This window comes from Coregonus clupeaformis, chromosome 5 (assembly GCF_020615455.1).
Source record: "Coregonus clupeaformis isolate EN_2021a chromosome 5, ASM2061545v1, whole genome shotgun sequence".
NCBI lineage: Eukaryota > Metazoa > Chordata > Actinopteri > Salmoniformes > Salmonidae > Coregonus > Coregonus clupeaformis.
In genome coordinates, this window is record NC_059196.1 from 40,389,526 (window position 1) to 40,410,546 (window position 21,021).

Sequence of the window (21,021 nt, forward strand, 5' to 3'; positions counted from 1 at the left end):
CCTATCACCCACACCGCCCCAGGCCCTCCTGGCACCCCTCTCTGGGTTAGCAGACTGACTCCCAGCAGGAAACACTATGGGTGGTGCAGACTAGAGAATAGAGCCCATCCTGGGTGAGATTCACATGGAGTTCAGGAAAGCACTGCATCTGTTACCCACCCTGTCTGTCTCTGTCTGTTAGCTAGTCAATATGGCCACTACCTACACCCTCCTTGTCTGGTAGTATGGGATCTAGGTGAATGTGGAACTTAATTAACCCTCCCGTTGTCCTAGGGTCAAAATGACCCGCCACTGTGTTGAACCAACTTTATTTAATTGTTATATTTTTTTGATCATTTGTGAGAAGGAGGCAGTGATACTTTCTTTAAAGTCTCACTGCCTCCTTCTCACAAATGATCCCCAAAATATAGAAATTAAATAAAGTTGGTTCAACACACTGGCGGGTCATTTTGACCCTAGGACAACGGGAGGGTTAAATTGTCCTTTCACTCCTAGTTTTACAATATTCTGACTAGAGTATTCTCTTTTGTTAACTTGGAGCTCATTTGAATAACTAGTCCATTATGCATTACACATTAATTACTGTACCACAATATTATATTAATTTCAATATTACATAATTTTAGGAAGGTATGCTTTATTCTAGGTTTGTTACCTGCCTGTGAGTTGTTTTAGGAGACAGTGCCACCTGGTGGTCTAATGCTGCCATGTTGCGTTTCAGAGTCCAGATGAATATTGTCTGATCTGGGTCGCTGCTGATCTCATCTCCTTCACTGTAGTTATAGGAATTTTTGTATTCCAAAAGTAAGTACTCCTTTTCTGCTGATTCTCTAGTTTTTTTTCTCAGGATGTAATTTTTAAATGTAGTAATTAACCTAAGTGTTTTACTTGAGATGTATTAGTCAACTGATTTAAAGGAGGAAGAAAGCAGATGCAAGCATTTTTTTTACTGCGCCTACATAGCACTGGGAATATTGTCTACTTCTCTCTCTCTCTCTCTCTCTCTCTCTCTCTCTCTCTCTCTCTCTCTCTCTCTCTCTCTCTCTCTCTCTCTCTCTCTCTCTCTCTCTCTCTCTCTCTCAACCTGTTTTTACTGCAGTAGTGCCTCTGGCAGCCTTTACACAGTTAACACATCTCTTCCTCCCTCAGTGTGTCTGCTTCACACCCTCTCTCATTCCACACAGCTGTGTGTGTTCTACCTCTCAGGGGCTTAGTGTACAATTATATAATTATAATATCTGCCATTTAGCAGACGCTTTTATCCAAAGCGACTTAGTCATGCGTGCATACATTTATTACGTATGGGGTGGTCCTGGGATTCGAACGCACTAGCCTGGCGTTGCAAGAGCCATGCTCTACCAACTGAGCTACAGAGGACCAGCAGGCTCCATGTACAGCAGGATCCTGTATATTGTACAAGCACACATTAACAGAACTCTACATACACAGATGACCGTTATATTGCATTAATTAGGGTTTCCCCAAGGGAAGATTAACCATGATTTTTTTCAAGGTCATTGTTGATCTTCGACAGTGAATCTACTATAGTGTTTCTACACCCTCCTCCCCCAATTAACTTCAGTGAAAGGCAAGAGTCCCTTAGCAGAGGAATACCATCCAGCCAATGTGAATACAATTGTGTAATGGGTATTCACAGGCCATTTTCCAGCAAGTATGTTAAAACACAGGGATGGGTGAAACCGTAGTTATTTGATAAAGCATTTACAATGCCAACACCGTGGCTTGGAGAATCAGCTGGAGAGGTATCTCTCATCAACCAAACAATGTTTCCCCTTACAGTTGTTTGCACTTTTAAGTAACATCAAACCAGAAAGTATGCTTCCTTGAATCTTCTGAAAGACTGTAGGAAGCTGTTCCTATGGGAGTTTCTCTATTCTAAAAGGAATTTCACCTTTCTTCCTGAGCCATAACGCTGTTGTGGGATGGAGGACAGCAGAGCAAGATCTCCATCCTCTAGTCTTATGGTGTAGGGTTTGCTATGCTTAGCAAAGTGCTGGCCGCTGCTGGCTTCTAAACTGACCTCTTAATCTTTCCGCCTTCTTTTGTCCTTTTTCCCTTCTCTTCCTCCTTTTTCCTTCTTCCTCCTGTCCTCTGCCTGATGTGCATGCTCCTCCTCTTCTCTGCTGCATTCTGGCATCTCTCAGCTATCACATTATCAGGTAACTGGGTCAACTCTGACCCACGATGCGTTTCCTTTTTCTCCCTCTTTCTTCCTCTCTCTCCATTTCCCTATATTTAGCTTTATCATTTCATCCTTTCTTTCTGTATACGTCATCCTTTAAATCTTACATCTCTCTTTCTTTTGTTTCTGTCTTTCTCTCACCTGTATCATTGTATTTCACTGCTGCCACTTCTCATTCTCCCAACACGAGGAGAGTATAAATACAAGCAAGCTTACCACTATTGGCCTTTCAGTGGCAGACAGCAATGCTTTGTCCCACACAGCACAAATGCTTGTGTTCACTTTCATCCCACTTGAATTTTTTTTTAAACATTATCGACCGAATGACAGTCTACAAATTAATTCAAGAATTGTATCAAACAAGGAAGAGCTCATTTTCATTTATGGTGTTGATTTGGACGAAAGCTCTACGTTTTTTTAAAGTGCATTGATGCATTAGCCAAGACACAATATTGCTAATATAATCATTTCATTTACGTGCCTCTATTTGTTAATTACCATAACCAAATGGGTTGTGGAAGTAAATCTTCTTGCCTCAGATGTTATTCCAGTTAGTGTTGTGATGCTCAAAGCCAGTCACAACCAATGATGTATATAAATCCTGGATTGCTGATGCTATGTACAGTTGAAGTCGGAAGTTTACATACACTTAGGTTGGAGTCATTAAAACTCGTTTTTCAAGCACTCCACAAATGTCTTTTTAACAAACTATAGTTTTGGCAAGTCGGTTAGGACATCTACTTTGTGCATGAAACAAGTAATTTTTCAAACAGTTGTTTACAGACAGATTATTTCACTTATAATTCACTGTATCACAATTCCAGTGGGTCAGAAGTTGACTGTGCCTTTACACTAAGTTGACTGTGCCTTTAAACAGCTTGGAAAATTCCAGAAAATGTTATGGCTTTAGAAGCTTCTGATAGGCTAATTGACATAATTTGAATCAATTGGGGGTGTACCTGTGGATGCATTTCAAGGTCTACCTTCAAACTCATGTGCCTCTTCGCTTGAAATCATGGGAAAATCAAAAGAAATCAGCCAAGACCTTAGAAAAAAAATGGTAGACCTCCACAAGTCTGGTTCATCCTTGGGAGCAATTTCCAAACGCCTGAAGGTACCAAGTTCATCTGTACAAACAATAGTACGCAAGTATAAACACCATGGGACCACGCAGCCGTCATACCACTCAGGAAGGAGACGCGTTCTGTCTCCTAGAGATGAACGTACTTTGGTGCAAAAAGTGCAAATCAATCCCAGAACAACAGCAAAGGACCTTGTGAAGATGCTGGAGGAAACAGGTACAAAAGTATCTATATCCACAGTAAAACAAGTCCTATATCGACATAACCTGAAAAGCCGCTCAGCAAGGAAGAAGCCACTGCTCCAAAACTGCCATAAAAAAGCCAGACTACGGTTTGCAACTGCACATGGGGACAAAGATCGTACTTTTTGGAAAAATGTCCTCTGGTCTGATGAAACAAAAATAGAACTGTTTGGCCATAATGACCATCGTTATGTTTGGAGGAAAAAGGGGGTAGCTTGCAAGCCGAAGAACACCATCCCAACCGTGAAGCACGGGGGTGGCAGCATCATGCTGTGGGGGTGCTTTGCTGCAGGAGGGACTGGTGCACTTCACAAAATAGATGGCATCATGAGGAAGGAAAATGATGTGGATATATTGAAGCAACATCTCAAAGACATCAATCAGGAAGTTAAAGCTTGGTCGCAAATGGGTCTTCTAAATGGACAATGACCCCAAGCATACTTCCAAAATTTTGGCAAAATGGCTTAAGGACAACAAAGTCAAGGTATTGGAGTGGCCATCACAAAGCCCTGACCTCAACCCTATAGAAAATGTGTGGGCAGATCTGAAAAAGCGTGTGCGAGCAAGGAGACCTACAAACCTGACTCAGTTTCACCAGCTCTGTCAGGAGGAATGGGCCAAAATTCACCCAACTTATTGTGGGAAGCTTGTGGAAGGCTACCCGAAACGTTTGACCCAAGTTAAACAATTTTAAAGGCAATGCTACCAAATACTAATTGGGTGTATGTAAACTTCTGACCCACTGGGAATGTGATGAAAGAATTAAAAGCTGAAATAAATAATTCTCTCTACTATTATTCTGACATTTCACATTCTTAAAATAAAGTGGTGATCCTAACTGACCTAAGACAGAATTTTTACTAGGATTAAATGTCAGGAATTGTGAAAAACTGAGTTTAAATGTATTTGGCTAAGGTGTATGTAAACTTCCGACTTCAACTGTATTGGCCATTAAGAGGCATTGAAGCCACCGGTCAGCCATATTGGCACTCCCTAGTAGGGGCAGTCCTCCATAGGAATGAATCAAATTCTACAGTATTTCAATTAAATGTGATCAAGGACAAAATTGGATTTATGTATTTAAAAAATATATTTGTATGTTTAGCTCACATAATATAATGTAAAAGTATGCATTAAGGTGTCTGTAATATAATACATGGGGCAAAAACTAATGTAGACATTAATAAAGGAATTTCTATAGCTTCCCCACCATTGTAAAACATATTTTGGGAGTGCCAAGATGGAGGCACGGTGTCTTCAACACAGTGCCCCCTGCCAGTCATCTAGTGTAATATATAAATCATTGGTCACAACTAGTCAGTAACTGATCACAAGTAGTCATTATCTGATGTATGCACTTTCAGGGAAGTGGAGATGTCTTTGGCTCAGACTCTGTTCTATTTGTACATGTTCTTGTAGATTAATGTGTGCATAAATCATTCGATTCATTCAGTACAGCAACCAACTTCAATATCCGTCTGTTTTGAGGTCAGCCAAATAGAAGTAGACTTTAAGGCAAAATGGTGTCCAGTGCCCACACATGTTGACCTAGAGTAGCAATCTCCAAGCAAAATGGGCGACACATTTTGACATGCCGTTAGCTCCATATAGGACAGGTCCTTGAGAGCAGAGGCAGCAGTACTGTGGTATGACCAGAGGCTCTATATCAGGCCTCTCAACCTTGTTCCTGGAGAGCTACCCTCCTGTAGGTTTTCACTCCAACCACAGTTGTAACTAACCTGATTCAGCTTATCAAACAGCTAATTATTAGAATCAGGGTTGGAGCGAAAACCTACAGGACGGTAGCTCTCCAGGAACAGGGTTGGAGAGCCCTGCTCTATATAATGCCCTGACCTCTGTGACCATTCCTCTCTAGGTGGAGGTTGAGTGGCATGCACAGCTACAACCCTGAACAGATCATGCTGAGTGCCGCAGTCAGGAAGTCCAGCAGAGATGTCAACATCATGAAGGAGAAACTCATCTTCTCCGGTAAGGAAGGACGCCACAGAGAGGAGAGCTGCACGTCCTGTGTCTTCTGTATTGTGTGTTGGTGTTTGTTTCTCTGGCTGTGTCCCAGTACTCTGAAATGGCTTCCTCTCCTTTTCTCCTCTCCTTATTTATTTACCACTGATCTGATAACATTGGATAAATTAAGTGGATGCCCAGTTGTTTTGGCCAGCCATATTGCTTTCACCTATTAATCAGTGGTCACAGAAAAGGAGACGAGGGAAGGCAGCCATTTTAGGAGTGTCTGGGGATGTCAGTGTGTGACCCTATCCCAGCATGCATCTCTCTGAGTGTTTGTAATGTAATTATCCTCCCCAAGGTCAACCGCAGTAGCAGTCTCATCCTGTGTGTGTGTGACCTGCACTCCTCTCCACCTCCACTCCTCTTCATCCTGCCATCTCTCCATCCTCCTCTGGCTGCTCCTCCTCCATTCCATCCCTCCCTTCCCCTCTCTCTCTGCCTGCCCCGCCTTCCCCCCTCTCCTCCCCAATCGCCCACCAGAGACCTGTGTCATGTAAAAGGGCGCCTAGACAGCCCACTGTGACCCACCAGCCTCCCCTGGTGGGTGGTGAAAGGTAAGTCTAATGATGATGAGGGTCTTCAATGACCATCAGTCAGTCCAAACCACTCTAGAATAATCACTCTACAATAACCACTCTAGAATAGCACTAGTTGGTCTTAGAACAGATAAGTGGTGACAGAGCAAAGAAAACTAAGGGATTTCTCTGGTGTGGTTTGGGTATGATGTTGCAGTGATATTGTTTTGGATGATCTGTGTATTCAATGTGCATTGATGTGGTCTGTGTTGTATCAGTGAAATACCCTGTGAACACTGACTGATGTCCCTTCCCTCTTCTGCCTCCCAGAGGTGAGCAATGGTGTGGGCAGTGCTGAGGACCTGTACATGGAGAATGGCTTCGACTACTACAACAATGAAGGTATCTCCCATTGACTCTCACTCTCCTAATGTGAATCTACTGAAAGACACCGACTTTACTAGCATGTGGAAACCTGAGTAAATTAAGACTTCCAAGTGACTGTCTTGTGATTGGCTTGTCTGTTGTTCTGATTACTCTTGTTTTACTCAGTGCATCCAGATAGTTTTTGGTTTGTTCCTCCGAACTACTGACTGAATTCCATACAAGCACCACCCATTGCTTTGTACATTCTGTAAAAAGGTTTGTTTTTGCTTGTTATATATATATAAATGCACTTTTTATTGATGAACCGATTGATTCGTCAGATCTGTGGCCTCTTCTCCTCACCTCTAGATCAGGGGTGGGCAAACTTTTTGGCTCGAGGTCCACATCGGGATTTCTAAATTCAGCGGAGGGTTGTGCATATATTATTTTTTTAAACCAATTTTTTAGTCTGTTTGTTGTCAAAATCAATTTGCTGGCCAGAAAAAGGGCATTTATTTGAAAATATATTGGTCCATTTATATAGATTTTTTTCACTCAAACCTCCCATGGGCTGGGATTGAATGGGTTTATGGGCCGTAGTTTTGCCCACCCCTGTTGTAGATGCTTTGGAGAACCTATTTGTTTGTTTCTACACTGTTATTTGGTTTTCTTGCAGTCACTTTATAGCACAGCCAATTCTTAGTTATTTAGAGGAATTACTACTTGTGCAGCATTGCTCCTTTTTCTTGCCTTCTTTGGGCGCTATTAAAATTTATAGGAACAAAAACAACATGAACAAGCTGTTTACAGAGGTCCTGCCTTCTCCTCCGACTGAGTGAAATATTTACATGATGTAAGATAATGATTTTAATAGATGTTTTGAACAACATTTCCTTCATCCATGCATGTGATATACAATATCAAGTGACTTGTGGAGCTGTGCCTCTCGGGCAGGGCTTGTGTTCAGGCAAAACTGATGATGTCTACTGGATGTGTTTTTGTGATGTTTTCGGTTCATTGTGAATGTGTTTTGATTTTTAAAGGATGTGTACAGTGCATGTATTATGGCAGTAGAGATTTCACCCCCTACCCTCAGTGTGCAGTTCTACATGGAGGGAGTACATATTACAGATGTTTTAGGTGCAATGGCTGGCTGAGCATTATGTTGGAAATGTGATCCTGATGATGCATAATAATAGCTATAGTGTTGAAGTTTATGAAAGTCATTTAAATACTTTGCCGACCCAACTTCTCAATGGCATTTGAACTCATGATGGTATTGTGGTGTTTGAAAAGAAAAGTGCATGATATCAATTGGTTTCTATAGGGTGACATCAAAGGGTATCTTTTATGTAATGTGATGAAGTGGGGTGTGTTATATTAACTGTGAAAATAAAGCTGGAGGCTGTTGAAGGGACGACGCTGAGTATCAGAATAGTTCACACAGGGTCAAGGAATGGATAGACTTGTCATTTACTCTCATTTACTTACTATTTATGTGCCTCAGAAGTCAACATTAAAACGCTTTTGATACCAAAGTGATATCCTTTTACTGTGATTTTTATTTTTTGTGCATAGTATTTTCTAGATAGAAGATAACTGTAACAAACCATTTAGGTTGGTGTTACTGTTGACTGTAGATTTAGCTAATGTCAACCATATTCCTACTGTATGTGATTGCTTGATGTACAGCAGCTTCAGAAAGTATTCACACCCCTTGCCTTTTTCCACATTTTGTGTTAGCCTGAATTTAAAATGGATTAAATTGAGATTTTGTCACTGGCCTACACACAAAATACCCCATAATGTCAAAATAGAATTATGTTTTTACAAATGTAATTAAAAATGAAAAGCTGAAATGTATTGAGTCCAGTGATGGTTTTAGCATGTAAATCTTGGTGAGGCAAACTTTTTTTTTTTGGGTGGGGGATGCATGCCATCAAAGCCACTACACAACACTAAACAATACATTAATTGCACTATAACGGTGACAAACTGTGCCCACAAACTGTTAGGGTCTACATAAAGCTGTCCCAACAGCAGTCCCAACACCTTACCACTGCTACACCTGGCTATCAGCGGAGCCTTGTCTGGCAGCGAAACAGTTCATTCAGCCTCATTTACTTGCTTAAACAAATGTGATTTCTACTGACAATTGAGATGTACAAACTATGGCATAAGGGGACGACAAGCAGATAAGAGGCAATCCGTAACTTCGATTTAAGACATTAATGAGCTAGCTAGTACGGACATAGTCAATATAACATGTGCCGTTCTTACAGTATTCTCCCTGTACTGTACACCAAGTCAGAACCGTTGGATAAATAAAGGGGACATATAAGCAGACAATGATAGCTCTTACAATATTCGATGATTACGGTTCTCTAAAACAGGTTATAGGCTACATGTGCACCACCAAGTCAAAACAGTAGGCAAAATTAAGAGGGGAAAATAGACCAAATTATTAGGGTGAGGGCACACAGCTTACTACACAACATACACTTAGTATTACATTCTTTGCTACAGTATACATATCTCTCTGCAGCATACAATACATTTTTGGACTCACTTGTTTTGCTGTGCTCACTTGAACAGGAAGGTGGCGCGGCAGTCCTTCGTGGGCAAATTTTGTCAGCAAACTTTGTCATCAAAGTCTGGAATTCTCTGGATTTATGGTGCTTTCAAGACAACTCGGAACTTGGAAAAAAACAAGGTTGAATCATGATGACAGTGATCTTCAGGTCGTAGCTCTAGAAAGAGGCCCGGGTTCCCGTCTTACAATTCCGAGTTGGATGACCGTTCAAAACGTATTTTCCTAGTCGGAGCTCGATTTTTCCTGAGTTCCCAGTTGTCTTGAACTCACTGAAGTCAGATTTCCCAGTTCTGAGTTAAAGGTTGTTTTGAGCGTGGCAGAAATCATGCTGGATTGACAGCATGGCCAATGTTGAATGTTTATCATTTTAAGCTTGGAAAAGAGACCCTTAAACCGAGAATTGGGACCACACACCCACTCCACTGAATAGTAGGCTAGTGATTGCTTTGCAATGCTTGCAGTTAGCCACTGATTCCTTCCAAACTCATTGTTTAATTTGCGATTTCCAACTTGCTGTGAAATGTTTATGGCCGATGAGCACCGATACGTTTTATTTATTATTTCTCTTCATATGACAAGGATTAAAAAGGATTTGCCAGTAGATTGTTGACTTGATTCATGACTGCTAGCTAAGATTTTGAAAGTATGATGTTGACGTCATTTTATCTGTGGCCAATGACCTTGAGCCTTCTTGGATGGGTGACAGAACACTGAGCCAATCACGGCGCAACTAGAAAACATTACAACCCCTATGCTCCGTATTTTCCGCTGGCTGCCCCACCACCACAGAAAGCACTGAGCTGAAACCCCTGCATTTTGGAGCTGCCTTACTCAAGAAAGCAAAAAAGCAACCATGTTTGTATGGAGGCTTTATTAACGCAAGGATTTTTTATTTTATTTTATATTGTTTGCAAACTGCTATGTGACATGTATTAATGGCAAAATAACATGCAAAACAGGCAACCCCCTCACAAAAAAAAAAGTAAATGTGGCGCGACCCGTCTGCTTGAGTCATGTACAGTGCCTTGCAAAAGTATTCATCCCCCTTGGCGTTTTTCCTATTTTGTTGCAATACAACCTGTAATTTAAATGGATTTTTATTTGGATTTCATGTAATGGACATACACAAAATAGTCCAAATTGGTGAAGTGAAATGAAAAAAATTACTTGTTTCAAAAAATTATTTAAAATAAATAACGGAAAAGTGGTGCGTGCATATGTATTCACCCCCTTTGCTATGAAGCCCCTAAATAAGATCTGGTGCAACCAATTACCTTCAGAAGTCACATAATTAGTTAGATTGCACACAGGTGGACTTTATTTAAGTGTCACATGATCTGACACATGATCTCAGTATATACAGTGGGGAGAACAAGTATTTGATACACTGCCGATTTTGCAGGTTTTCCTACTTACAAAGCATGTAGAGGTCTGTAATTTTTATCATAGGTACACTTCAACTGTGAGAGACTGAATCTAAAACAAAAATCCAGAAAATCACATTGTATAATTTAAGTAATTAATTTGCATTTTATTGCATGACATAAGTATTTGATCACCTACCAACCAGTAAGAATTCCGGCTCTCACAGACCTGTTAGTTTTTCTTTAAGAAGCCCTCCTGTTCTCCACTCATTACCTGTTAACTGCACCTGTTTGAACTCGTTACCTGTATAAAAGACACCTGTCCACACACTCAATCAAACAGACTCCAACCTCTCCACAATGGCCAAGACCAGAGAGCTGTGTAAGGACATCAGGGATAAAATTGTAGACCTGCACAAGGCTGGGATGGGCTACAGGACAATAGGCAAGCAGCTTGGTGAGAAGGCAACAACTGTTGCCGCAATTATTAGAAAATGGAAGAAGTTCAAGATGATGGTCAATCACCCTTGGTCTGGGGCTCCATGCAAGATCTCACCTCGTGGGGCATCAATGATCATGAGGAAGGTGAGGGATCAGCCCAGAACTACAGGGCAGGACCTGGTCAATGACCTGAAGAGAGCTGGGACCACAGTCTCAAAGAAAACCATTAGTAACACACTACGCCGTCATGGATTAAAATCCTGCAGCGCATGCAAGGTCCCCCTGCTCAAGCCAGCGCATGTCCAGGCCCGTCTGAAGTTTGCCAATGACCATCTGGATGATCCAGAGGAGGAATGGGAGAAGGTCATGTGGTCTGATGAGACAAAAATAGAGCTTTTTGGTCTAAACTCCACTCGCCGTTTTTGGAGGAAGAAGAAGGATGAGTACAACCCCAAGAACACCATCCCAACCGTGAAGCATGGAGGTGGAAACATCATTCTTTGGGGATGCTTTTCTGCAAAGGGGACAGGACGACTGCACTGTATTGAGGGGAGGATGGATGGGGCCATGTATCGCAAGATCTTGGCCAACAACCTCCTTCCCTCAGTAAGAGCATTGAAGATGGGTCGTGGCTGGGTCTTCCAGCATGACAACGACCCGAAACACACAGCCAGGGCAACTAAGGAGTGGCTCTGTAAGAAGCATCTCAAGGTCCTGGAGTGGCCTAGCCAGTCTCCAGACCTGAACCCAATAGAACATTTTTGGAGGGAGCTGAAAGTCCGTATTGCCCAGCGACAGCCCCGAAACCTGAAGGATCTGGAGAAGGTCTGTATGGAGGAGTGGGCCAAAATCCCTGCTGCAGTGTGTGCAAACCTGGTCAAGACCTACAGGAAACGTATGATCTCTGTAATTGCAAACAAAGGTTTCTGTACCAAATATTAAGTTCTGCTTTTCTGATGTATCAAATACTTGTCATGCAATAAAATGCAAATTAATTACTTAAAAATCATACAATGTGATTTTCTGGATTTTTGTTTTAGATTCCGTCTCTCACAGTTGAAGTGTACCTATGATAAAAATTACAGACCTCTATATGCTTTGTAAGTAGGAAAACCTGTAAAATTGGCAGTGTATCAAATACTTGTTCTCCCCACTGTATACACCTGTTCTGAAACGACCCAGAGTCTGCAACACCACTAAGCAAGGGGCACCACCAAGCAAGCGGCACCATGAAGACCAAGAAGCTCTCCAAACAGGTCAGGGACAAAGTTGTGGAGAAGTACAGATCAGGGTTGGGCTATAAAATTTTTTTATAATTTACTTTGAACATCCCACGGAGCACCATTTAAATCCATTATTTAAAAAAGGAAAGAATATGGCACCACAACAAACCTGCCAAGAGAGGGCCGCCCACCAAAACTCACGGACCAGGCAAGGAGGGCATTAATCAGAGAGGCAACAAAGAGACCAAAGATAACCCTGAAGGAGCTGCAAAGCTCCACAGCGGAGATTGGAGTATCTGTCCATAGGACCACTTTAAGCCTTACACTCCACAGAGCTGGGCTTTATGGAAGAGTGGCCAGAAAAAAGCCATTGCTTAAAGAAAAAAATAAGCAAACACGTTTGGTGTTCGCTAAAAGCCATGTGGGAGACTCCCCAAACATATGGAAGAAGGTACTCTGGTCAGATGAGACTAAAATTTAGCTTTTTGGCCATCAAGGAAAACGCTATGTCTGGCGCAAACCCAACACCTCTCACCACCCCGAGAACACCATCCCCACATTGAAGCATGGTGGTGGCAGCATCATGCTGTGAGGATGTTTTTCATTGGCAGGGACTGGGAAACTGGTCCGAATTGAAGGAATGATAGATGGCGCTAAATACAGGGATATTCTTGAGGGAAACCTGTTTCAGTCTTCCAGAGATTTGAGACTGGGACGGAGGTTCACCTTCCAGCAGGACAATGACCCTAAGCATACTGCTAAAGCAACACTTGAGTGGTTTAAGGGGATACATTTAAATGTCTTGGAATGGCCTAGTCAAAGCCCAGACCTCAATACAATTACCGTGGGGAAAAAAAGTATTTAGTCAGCCACCAATTGTGCAAGTTCTCCCACTTAAAAAGATGAGAGAGGCCTGTAATTTTCATCATAGGTACACGTCAACTATGAGAAATGAGAAAACAAAATCCAGAAAATCACATTATAGGATTTTTAATGAATTTATTTGCAAATTATGGTGGAAAATAAGTATTTGGTCAATAACAAAAGTCTCTCAATACTTTGTTATATACCCTTTGTTGGTAATGACACAGGTCAAACGTTTTCTGTAAGTCTTCACAAGGTTTTCACACACTGTTGCTGGTATTTTAGCCCATTCCTCCATGCAGATCTCCTCTAGAGCAGTGATGTTTTGGGGCTGTCACTGGGCAACACAGACTTTCAACTCCCTCCAAAGATTTTCTATGGGGTTGAGATCTGGAGACTGGCTAGGCCACTCCAGGACCTTGAAATGCTTCTTACGAAGCCACTCCTTCGTTGCCCGGGCGGTGTGTTTGGGATCATTGTCATGCTGAAAGACCCAGCCACGTTTCATCTTCAATGCCCTTGCTGATGGAAGGAGGTTTTCACTCAAAATCTCACGATACACGATTTATTCTTTCCTTTACACGGATCAGTCGTCCTGGTCCCTTTGCAGAAAAACAGCCCCAAAGCATGATGTTTCCACCCCCATGCTTCACAGTAGGTATGATGTTCTTTGGATGCAACTCAGCATTCTTTGTCCTCCAAACACGACGAGTTGAGTTTTTACCAAAAAGTTATATTTTGGTTTCATCTGACCATATGACATTCTCCCAATCCTCTTCTGGATCATCCAAATGCACTCTAGCAAACTTCAGACAGGCCTGGACATGTACTGGCTTAAGCAGGGGGACACGTCTTGCACTGCAGGATTTGAGTCCCTGGCGGCGTAGTGTGTTACTGATGGTAGGCTTTGTTACTTTGGTCCCAGCTCTCTGCAGGTCATTCACTAGGTCCCCCCGTGTGGTTCTGGGATTTTTGCTCACCGTTCTTGTGGTCATTTTGACCCCACAGGGTGAGATCTTGCGTGGAGCCCCAGATCGAGGGAGATTATCAGTGGTCTTGTATGTCTTCCATTTCCTAATAATTGCTCCCACAGTTGATTTCTTCAAACCAAGTTGCTTACCTATTGCAGATTCAGTCTTCCCAGCCTGGTGCAGGTCTACAATTTTGTTTCTGGTGTCCTTTGACAGCTCTTTGGTCTTGGCCATAGTGGAGTTTGGAGTGTGACTGTTTGAGGTTGTGGACAGGTGTCTTTTATACTGATAACAAGTTCAAACAGGTGCCATTAATACAGGTAACGAGTGGAGGACAGAGGAGCCTCTTAAAGAAGAAGTTACAGGTCTGTGAGAGCCAGAAATCTTGCATGTTTGCAGGTGACCAAATACTTATTTTCCACCATAATTTGCAAATAAATTCATTAAAAATCCTACAATGTGATTTTCTTGATTTTTTTTCCTCAATTTTTCTGTCATAGTTGACGTGTACCTATGATGAGAATTACAGGCCTCTCATCTTTATAAGTGGGAGAACTTGCACAATTGGTGGCTGACTAAATACTTTTTTTCCCCCACTGTATATGCAGTAGACCATACCAGTAACTAACACCATTGTGGATCTCTATTATACTGATGTTTTCCCCTCTGAATTGTAAAGTTACGTGGCAAGATGTTACCACATTTCTGAAGAAGCTAGTGAGTGATGGTAAATGCAATTTGCAAGATTTTATCAGTCAAGATGTGCTGGGAACATCTTTATCACAAATTTCCTTTTTGTTTAACTTCCACCTGTACTAGAAAGTCAGTCTATCATGTAATGCAGACTGCAAGATGCATCTGAATGTTGATATTTTCCCTTACAGCAATCTCTGTTTGGTCCTGAACTATGTTTTGAATGGATTTGTTTTGTATGTGTATTAAAGCTGGTTTTCATTTTGTTCACTGTTCTAGAAAATCCCTCATAGAAAGAAAATAACATTTCACTGCAGAAATTCAATAATTGTATTTTGGGAAATTCTGGAATTTTTGTAAAGATGCATGTAGTACAAGCAGATTTAAAGCAGATATCTAAGGGGGCCATATGAGAGGGGTGCTTTGAAGAATATAAGCAAAACTTGCAGTACAAAAATATCTGTTAAGTTACATACTCAGTTGAAATGGACAGGTCCAGATAAATTCCTATAGCATATCACTACAGAGAACTGTGCAATCAGTACAGTATCTGAGGCACGTTCAACAAGGAATGCATTCAAACTGTTTACCTTGTTGAACAAACCTCTAAAGGCATACAGTATTTTAATTTTTCTGCTGTTTCAGCCCTGACTAGACTGGTATTTTGGAATGTACATTCTATACATGAGAGAATGTGAATTGGCTAATAGTAGTAAATTATCAACCAACATGTTTGTTCTCCAATTCCAGGGGTTCTAACAGCCACAACCATTACTCTACCACACGGTAACACATCTAACAGGCACCATAAGCCTTTGGTCTTTTTATGGCACTTACAATAAGCACTTCTATATAAAAGGTAGCTTAGTGGTTAAGAGCGTTGGGCCAGTAACCAAAAGGTCGCTGGTTTGGTAAAAAATATGTTGACGTGCCCTTGAGGAAGTCGCTTAACCCTAATTGCTCCTATAAGTCGCTCTGGATAAGAGTGTCTGCTAAATGACTAAAACGTAGAATAATGAATATTAGTACTAAGTGTCAGCCAGTGTACTCTGTGATTCTTACAATTCAATTGCACCAGAATGATGATGCTGGCTAACAAGTTAAATCGTTTTCAAAGTGCAATATTTAGCCAAGTTAGTATGCCCCTTATTTTGACAATTACGTCATCAGTTATCCCATACTAAACCGACGTCTCGCAAAGCTGAGCATAGGCTACTGCTTGAAACAATATGTAACAAAGTATGTGCAAACATATTTGGTCCAGAACTCTAATAGAATACTGCCCTAGTCAATAGAAGGACTCCCTAAAGGACTGGTGGTTCTTCATATCAGGTGACTTAAAAGCACAGTACAGCTCCACACAACCACAGCAGCTCTTTGAAAAGGCACAAGAACGTTGTGTCATCCACCGAAAAACAAATACTCCTCATGTACAGTACACCCCACAACTCACAGTACAAACACGCTCGCACACATGCATAGACATAAACTAGAAATAAATAAATAAATAGCTGAAGTTGTATTGGCTGGTCACAGTTCTCTAGAAATAAAGGTTGTTCCCTGAATTGAACACCATTTCAATCTACCACCGTTGGTCTAATAAATTGGGCCGGCAGTAAACAAGTAATGGTGTAATTTGAGTTTCTCTGTGAAAATATATTCCAGTAGCTATTATTACAGCTGAAGAAGATCATATTTTAACCTCATAATACTATTGCACACCTGGTGAAGATGGAGAAGGACAATTAACAGTTAAAATGCAGACCATCCTTTAATATGGCAAGTCTCTGTCTGGTGGCATCCTTATGCCCCTTGCCACCTCTCTAGACTAGATCAATTGAAGTTGGTCTTGCGGAGGTGTCTGTTGGGGATCTCTATAGCGCTGACCTGTAGGGGCCAGGAGCCGCCCATGATGCCAGCCTGGATGGCCACCCCGGTCACCACTGCCAAGTCTGGGTCCACTGAGGTGTTGGGCTCCTTCCCAAAGTATTCACTGATCAGCTTCCTGATCCTAGGGATGCGGGTGGAGCCTCCCACCAGAACTATCTCATCCACCTCCTCCTTCCCCAGGTGGCCCTCGGCCAGCACTGTCTCTACAGGCACCAGAATCTTCTGGAAGAGGTCGGCGTTCAGCTCTTCAAACAGCTCGCGGGTGATGACTGCTTGGAAGATGACTGGGATTGGGTCCTTGGCGGGCCCCTGTGGTGGTTCCTTGGGGTCCCCATGGGGCTCCAGGTGCAGGGGTACCCTGAGGTGGGCACTGGGCTGCAGGGTGAGGTTGAGCTTGGCAGCCTCCACGGCCTGGCGGAGGCGGTGGATGTCCTCTTTGAGGGTGGGGGGAACGTCGTACTGCTGGCGGACCCTCTCCATGGTGTACTGGAGCAGCCTCTGGCTGAAGTCCTGCCCCCCCAGCTTGTTGTTACCTAGGAAACAAGGACACAACAGCAAGGGTCATTATCTGAGTCCAAGTATACTATGTATCTGTTAGTGTTGTATTGGGATCAATTCCATTTAAATCCATTATCGTGTATGGTTTGAATTAGTTGTGCCAATTGGAAATGGTCCTCCAACTATACTGAACAAAAATATAAACGCAACATGTAAAGTGTTGGTCCCATGTTTCATGAGCTGAAATAAAAGATCCCAGAAATGTTCTATACGCACAAAAAGCTTATTTCTCTCCAATTTTGTTTACATCCCTGTTAGTGAGCATTTCTCCTTTGCCAAGATATTACATCCACTTGACAGGTGTGCCATATCAAGAAGCTGATTAAACAGCATGGTCATTACATAGGGTATGAAAATGTATGCACTCACTAACTGTAAGTCGCTCTGGATAAGAGCGTCTGCTAAATGACTAAAATGTCAATGTAAATAGGGTCACCTTGTGCTGGGGACGATAAAAGGCCACTCTAAAATGTGCAGTTTTGTCACACAACACAATGCCACAGATGTCTCAAGTTTTGAGGGAGCGTGCAATTGGCTTGCCGACTGCAGGAATGTCCACCAGAGCTGTTGTCAAATAATTTTAAGTTAATTTCTCTACCAACTTAAGAGAATTTGGCATTTAGTCAAACCGGCCTCACAACCGCAGACCACGTGCAACCACGCCAGCCCAGGACCTCCACATTCGGCTTCTTCACCTGCGGGATCATCTGAGACCAGCCACCCTGACAGCTGATGAAACTGAGGAGTATTTCTGTCTGTAATAAAGCCCTTTTGTGGGGAAAAACTCATTCTGATTGTCTGGGCCTGGCTCCCAAGTGGGTGGGCTTATGCCCTCCCAGGCCCACCCATGGCTGTGCCCCTGCCCAGTCATGTGAAATCCATAGATTAGGGCCTAAAGAATTTATTTCAATTGACTGATTTCCTTATATGAACTGTATCTCAGTAAAATCTTTGAAATTGTTGCGTTTATATTTTTATTCAGTATAAAATATGACAAATGTTCCACTTGTACTGTATGACCAATTTTATTCCAGAACATTTTACCTTTAGACATTTTAGTCATTTAGCAGACGCTCTTATCCAGAGCGACTTACAGGAGCAATTATGGTTAAGTGCCTTGCTCAAGGGCACAAACAGATTGTTCATCTAGTCAGCTCGGGGATTTGAACCAGCGACCTTTCGCTCTTAACCGCTTGGCTACCTGCCACCCTACCTGCCAGAAGAGAAATTAAAGTGACACCAACTAAACCATGCGTATCTACAACATGATAAGGAGTTGAGAGTTGATTAGCGTCCTACCTGACATGGCTCTGGTGAGGAACATGCCCCCTTGTTTATTGAGCAGAGAGACGTCCAGCGTTCCTCCTCCCAGGTCTACCACCAGCACGTTGAACACGTCCACCTTGTGTAACCCGTACGCCATCGCTGCAGCCGTGGGCTCGTTGATCACACGCAGGATGTCCAGTCCTGAGTGGTGTAAACAGAACAATCAGATGTTAGTTACAGTTCTTACAGTGGGTAGTGTAGATTTGGTCAAAGCCCTTAGGAATCTTTACATCTTTGGATTAGGTGTCCAATATTCTACTGTCTTTCTCTGTCTGTATAGGATCATTAACACAGTTATGGGCTTAGAACAAACACCTAATTATATCAGGGATTGACATTAAAGTCTGTAAGGCACTTGCCCATCAGACATTTTTTATTAGCTTTTTACACGCAGAAGTGCCATATTGCCTGCCTTTCACCTACACATAGGAGAGGAATCAGAAAGATCAGTAATCAAATTATTTGTATGTTGGTTGTTATCATTTAAAAAAATATCTGAGCAAGCTCAGCTCACTTAGACAATGTGGATGAACCAGAAAGATCAGTTTTAAGCTAGGAATTATTGGCAATTTTCACTTAAACTACAAAAAAACATCTCAGAGCAGGCTCAACTTGCGTGACTGCTCAGTTTACTTGCCTCAGGCAATAGGGCAACCCTTAATGTCATCCCCTGTATGATATACTGTTTCTAAATGAGACTACAATAAAAAGCTACACAGTGTAAGTAATTCCTGTAGCAGTGTTTACACATCATATCAGATATTGTATGACTGTTGATAAAGTATTGCCAGATAAGAGACTGACCGGCCAGGTTGGCAGCCCTGATGGTGTAGTTCCTCTGTCTCTCATCAAACTCAGCAGGGACAGAGATAACAGCCCTCTGGATGGGGACACCCAGGTGATGCTCCGCCATCTTCCTCATCTTCAGTAGCAACCGAGAACCAATGAACTCAGGAGTAACCGTGAACGTCTGGTTGGTGGTGACCAAGAACTCTGCACTGCCATTGTTGTTTATCACCTGAAAGAAATGTATGTTGTTACAAATGAAAGTCAACAGTCATTGATATAGCATATTTATACACCTGCAATCACACATAGCTTATGCAGCCAAATGCTAATGCTTTATTCAATCATTTTCACTGTGGTGTATTGACTGTCAGAGTAACTACAGGAGTATTACATTTACCTCATTTAGCAGACGCTCTTATCCAGAGCGACTTACAAATTGGTGCATTCATCTTATGATATCCAGTGGGACAACCACTTTACAATTTATTTTGTTAAATTTTTCTAATTTTTAGAGTATATTTTGAATTTTCATTTGTTTAAAAAATATTATATATATATATATATATATATATATATATATATATATATATATATATATATATATATATGTGTGTGTGTGGGGGTGGGGTAGGGAGAAGGATTACTTTTATACTATCCCAGGTATTCCTTAAAGAGGTAGGGTTTCAAGTGTCTCCGGAAGGTGGTCAGTGACTCCGCATGTATGTACTGTACCTTGAATGGATAGCGAGCACTTTCCTGCTCAAGGAGCTCTTGTTCGAATATCTTTCCAATAAACCGCTTGGCATCATAGATGGTGTTTTGAGGATTGCTGTCGGCCAGATCCTGACCCTCGTGACCGGCGAGAACTTCTGTATGGGTGAACGACACCGCACTAGGGATACTCTTCCGCCCCTCCTCATCCCCTATCACCTCCACATCCCCGGTACCCGGGTGGAATACTCCCACGGAGCAGAAAGTGGTCCCCAGATCTAGGCCGATTACTTTGGGTTTCGGTGGAGGCAGGTACTGCTGCCCCAGATAGCCAGCCAGAAAAAGAGCCAGAATGACCGATCCTGCGACACGGAAGATATATATAAAATAAAAAAAACGTGGGTTTAGGTATGGATGTTGACTACATAGCTAGCTCGCATTTAGCCTACTTATTTACATATTCATTCAGCGTTGACAGTTTGACACTTTATTTACCTTTCCAGCTAACTGACTACTAGTAATGATTTAGGTAGCAACTAGCCAGCTAACTGTTACTGGTAACGTGTCAGTCCACTTGTTAGCTATAGTAACTAGCTAAACAGCTGGCTACACAACAACAAGCACATGTTACGGTTAAATTTTACTTACCGATCATAGACATTTCCCCAGCCATTGTCAAGTACTGATCACCACCGAACTGAGACGTAGTAAAACAAAATCTATGCTAATAGACTCATCAGCTTCGGAATGGATGAACGTTGTCACCGCTTGACGGTCGTCACTAGTTACACCAGCCACTAAGACATAAACCCCGCCTATTTATAACATATATCTTCTTAATGATTTTAAACCTAACCCTTAACCACACAGCTAACCTTATGACTAACCATATCCTTAAATTAAGACCAAAAAGGCAAAAAAATAAGAATGCATATGTACGATATAGCCAATTTTGACTTTGTGACTGTGGTAACTAGTAGAAACCCCTCTTGACCGGTTCTGCATTAAGAATAATGTGGATGAGCCACAGAACTACACGTCACCATTATAACGTGGTCTAATGCTTCTGGGTAACGTAGTCCAATCCATGCGTTATCGCTTACACATACACGGAAAGAGAACGCAAAGAAACAACATTTCCCATGAACACTAGTCAAATATG

The 21,021-nt window shown here is 42.0% G+C and overlaps 2 protein-coding genes across 5 annotated transcripts in view; one reads left to right on the forward strand and one right to left on the reverse strand.

Moving 5' to 3' along the window:
• Positions 1 to 7,978, forward strand: part of LOC121557833 (glycerophosphodiester phosphodiesterase domain-containing protein 5-like) — a 97,584-nt gene extending 89,606 nt beyond the window's left edge. For 2 of the 4 annotated variants that reach the window (XM_041871304.2, XM_045214426.1), the window contains exons 14-17: positions 722 to 804; positions 2,166 to 2,180; positions 5,404 to 5,516; positions 6,401 to 7,978. In XM_041871304.2, coding sequence (XP_041727238.1) covers positions 722 to 804; positions 2,166 to 2,180; positions 5,404 to 5,516; positions 6,401 to 6,486 — 297 coding nt within the window. In that variant the 3' untranslated portion in view covers positions 6,487 to 7,978. Of the gene's footprint in view, positions 1 to 721; positions 805 to 2,165; positions 2,181 to 5,403; positions 5,517 to 5,853; positions 5,948 to 6,400 lie in introns of those variants that run through there. The other 2 variants (XM_045214434.1, XM_045214431.1) reach the window with 2 other exon arrangements.
• Positions 7,979 to 14,901: 6,923 nt separating this feature from the next.
• On the reverse strand, positions 14,902 to 20,948 carry LOC121557822 (heat shock 70 kDa protein 13). The gene is made up of 5 exons (XM_041871298.2): positions 20,508 to 20,948; positions 19,881 to 20,221; positions 19,164 to 19,377; positions 18,333 to 18,500; positions 14,902 to 17,008 (listed from the first exon to the last, which is right to left on the reverse strand). Exons 1-5 carry the CDS (start codon positions 20,530 to 20,532, stop codon positions 16,419 to 16,421), a joined length of 1,338 nt encoding a protein of 445 aa, XP_041727232.2. The 5' UTR covers positions 20,533 to 20,948; the 3' UTR covers positions 14,902 to 16,418.
• Between the last annotated feature and the right edge of the window lie 73 nt (positions 20,949 to 21,021).

Excerpts from the sequence above, each read along its gene's own strand:
- LOC121557822 (XM_041871298.2), bottom strand. The coding sequence starts at position 20,532 with ATGGCTGGGGAAATGTCTATGATCG. Across the intron at positions 20,222-20,507 it reads TGGGGAAATGTCTATGATCG|GATCGGTCATTCTGGCTCTT; the intron begins GTAAGTAAAATT and ends TCCGTGTCGCAG. Across the intron at positions 18,501-19,163 it reads CAGGGCTGCCAACCTGGCCG|GACTGGACATCCTGCGTGTG; the intron begins GTCAGTCTCTTA and ends TACACCACTCAG.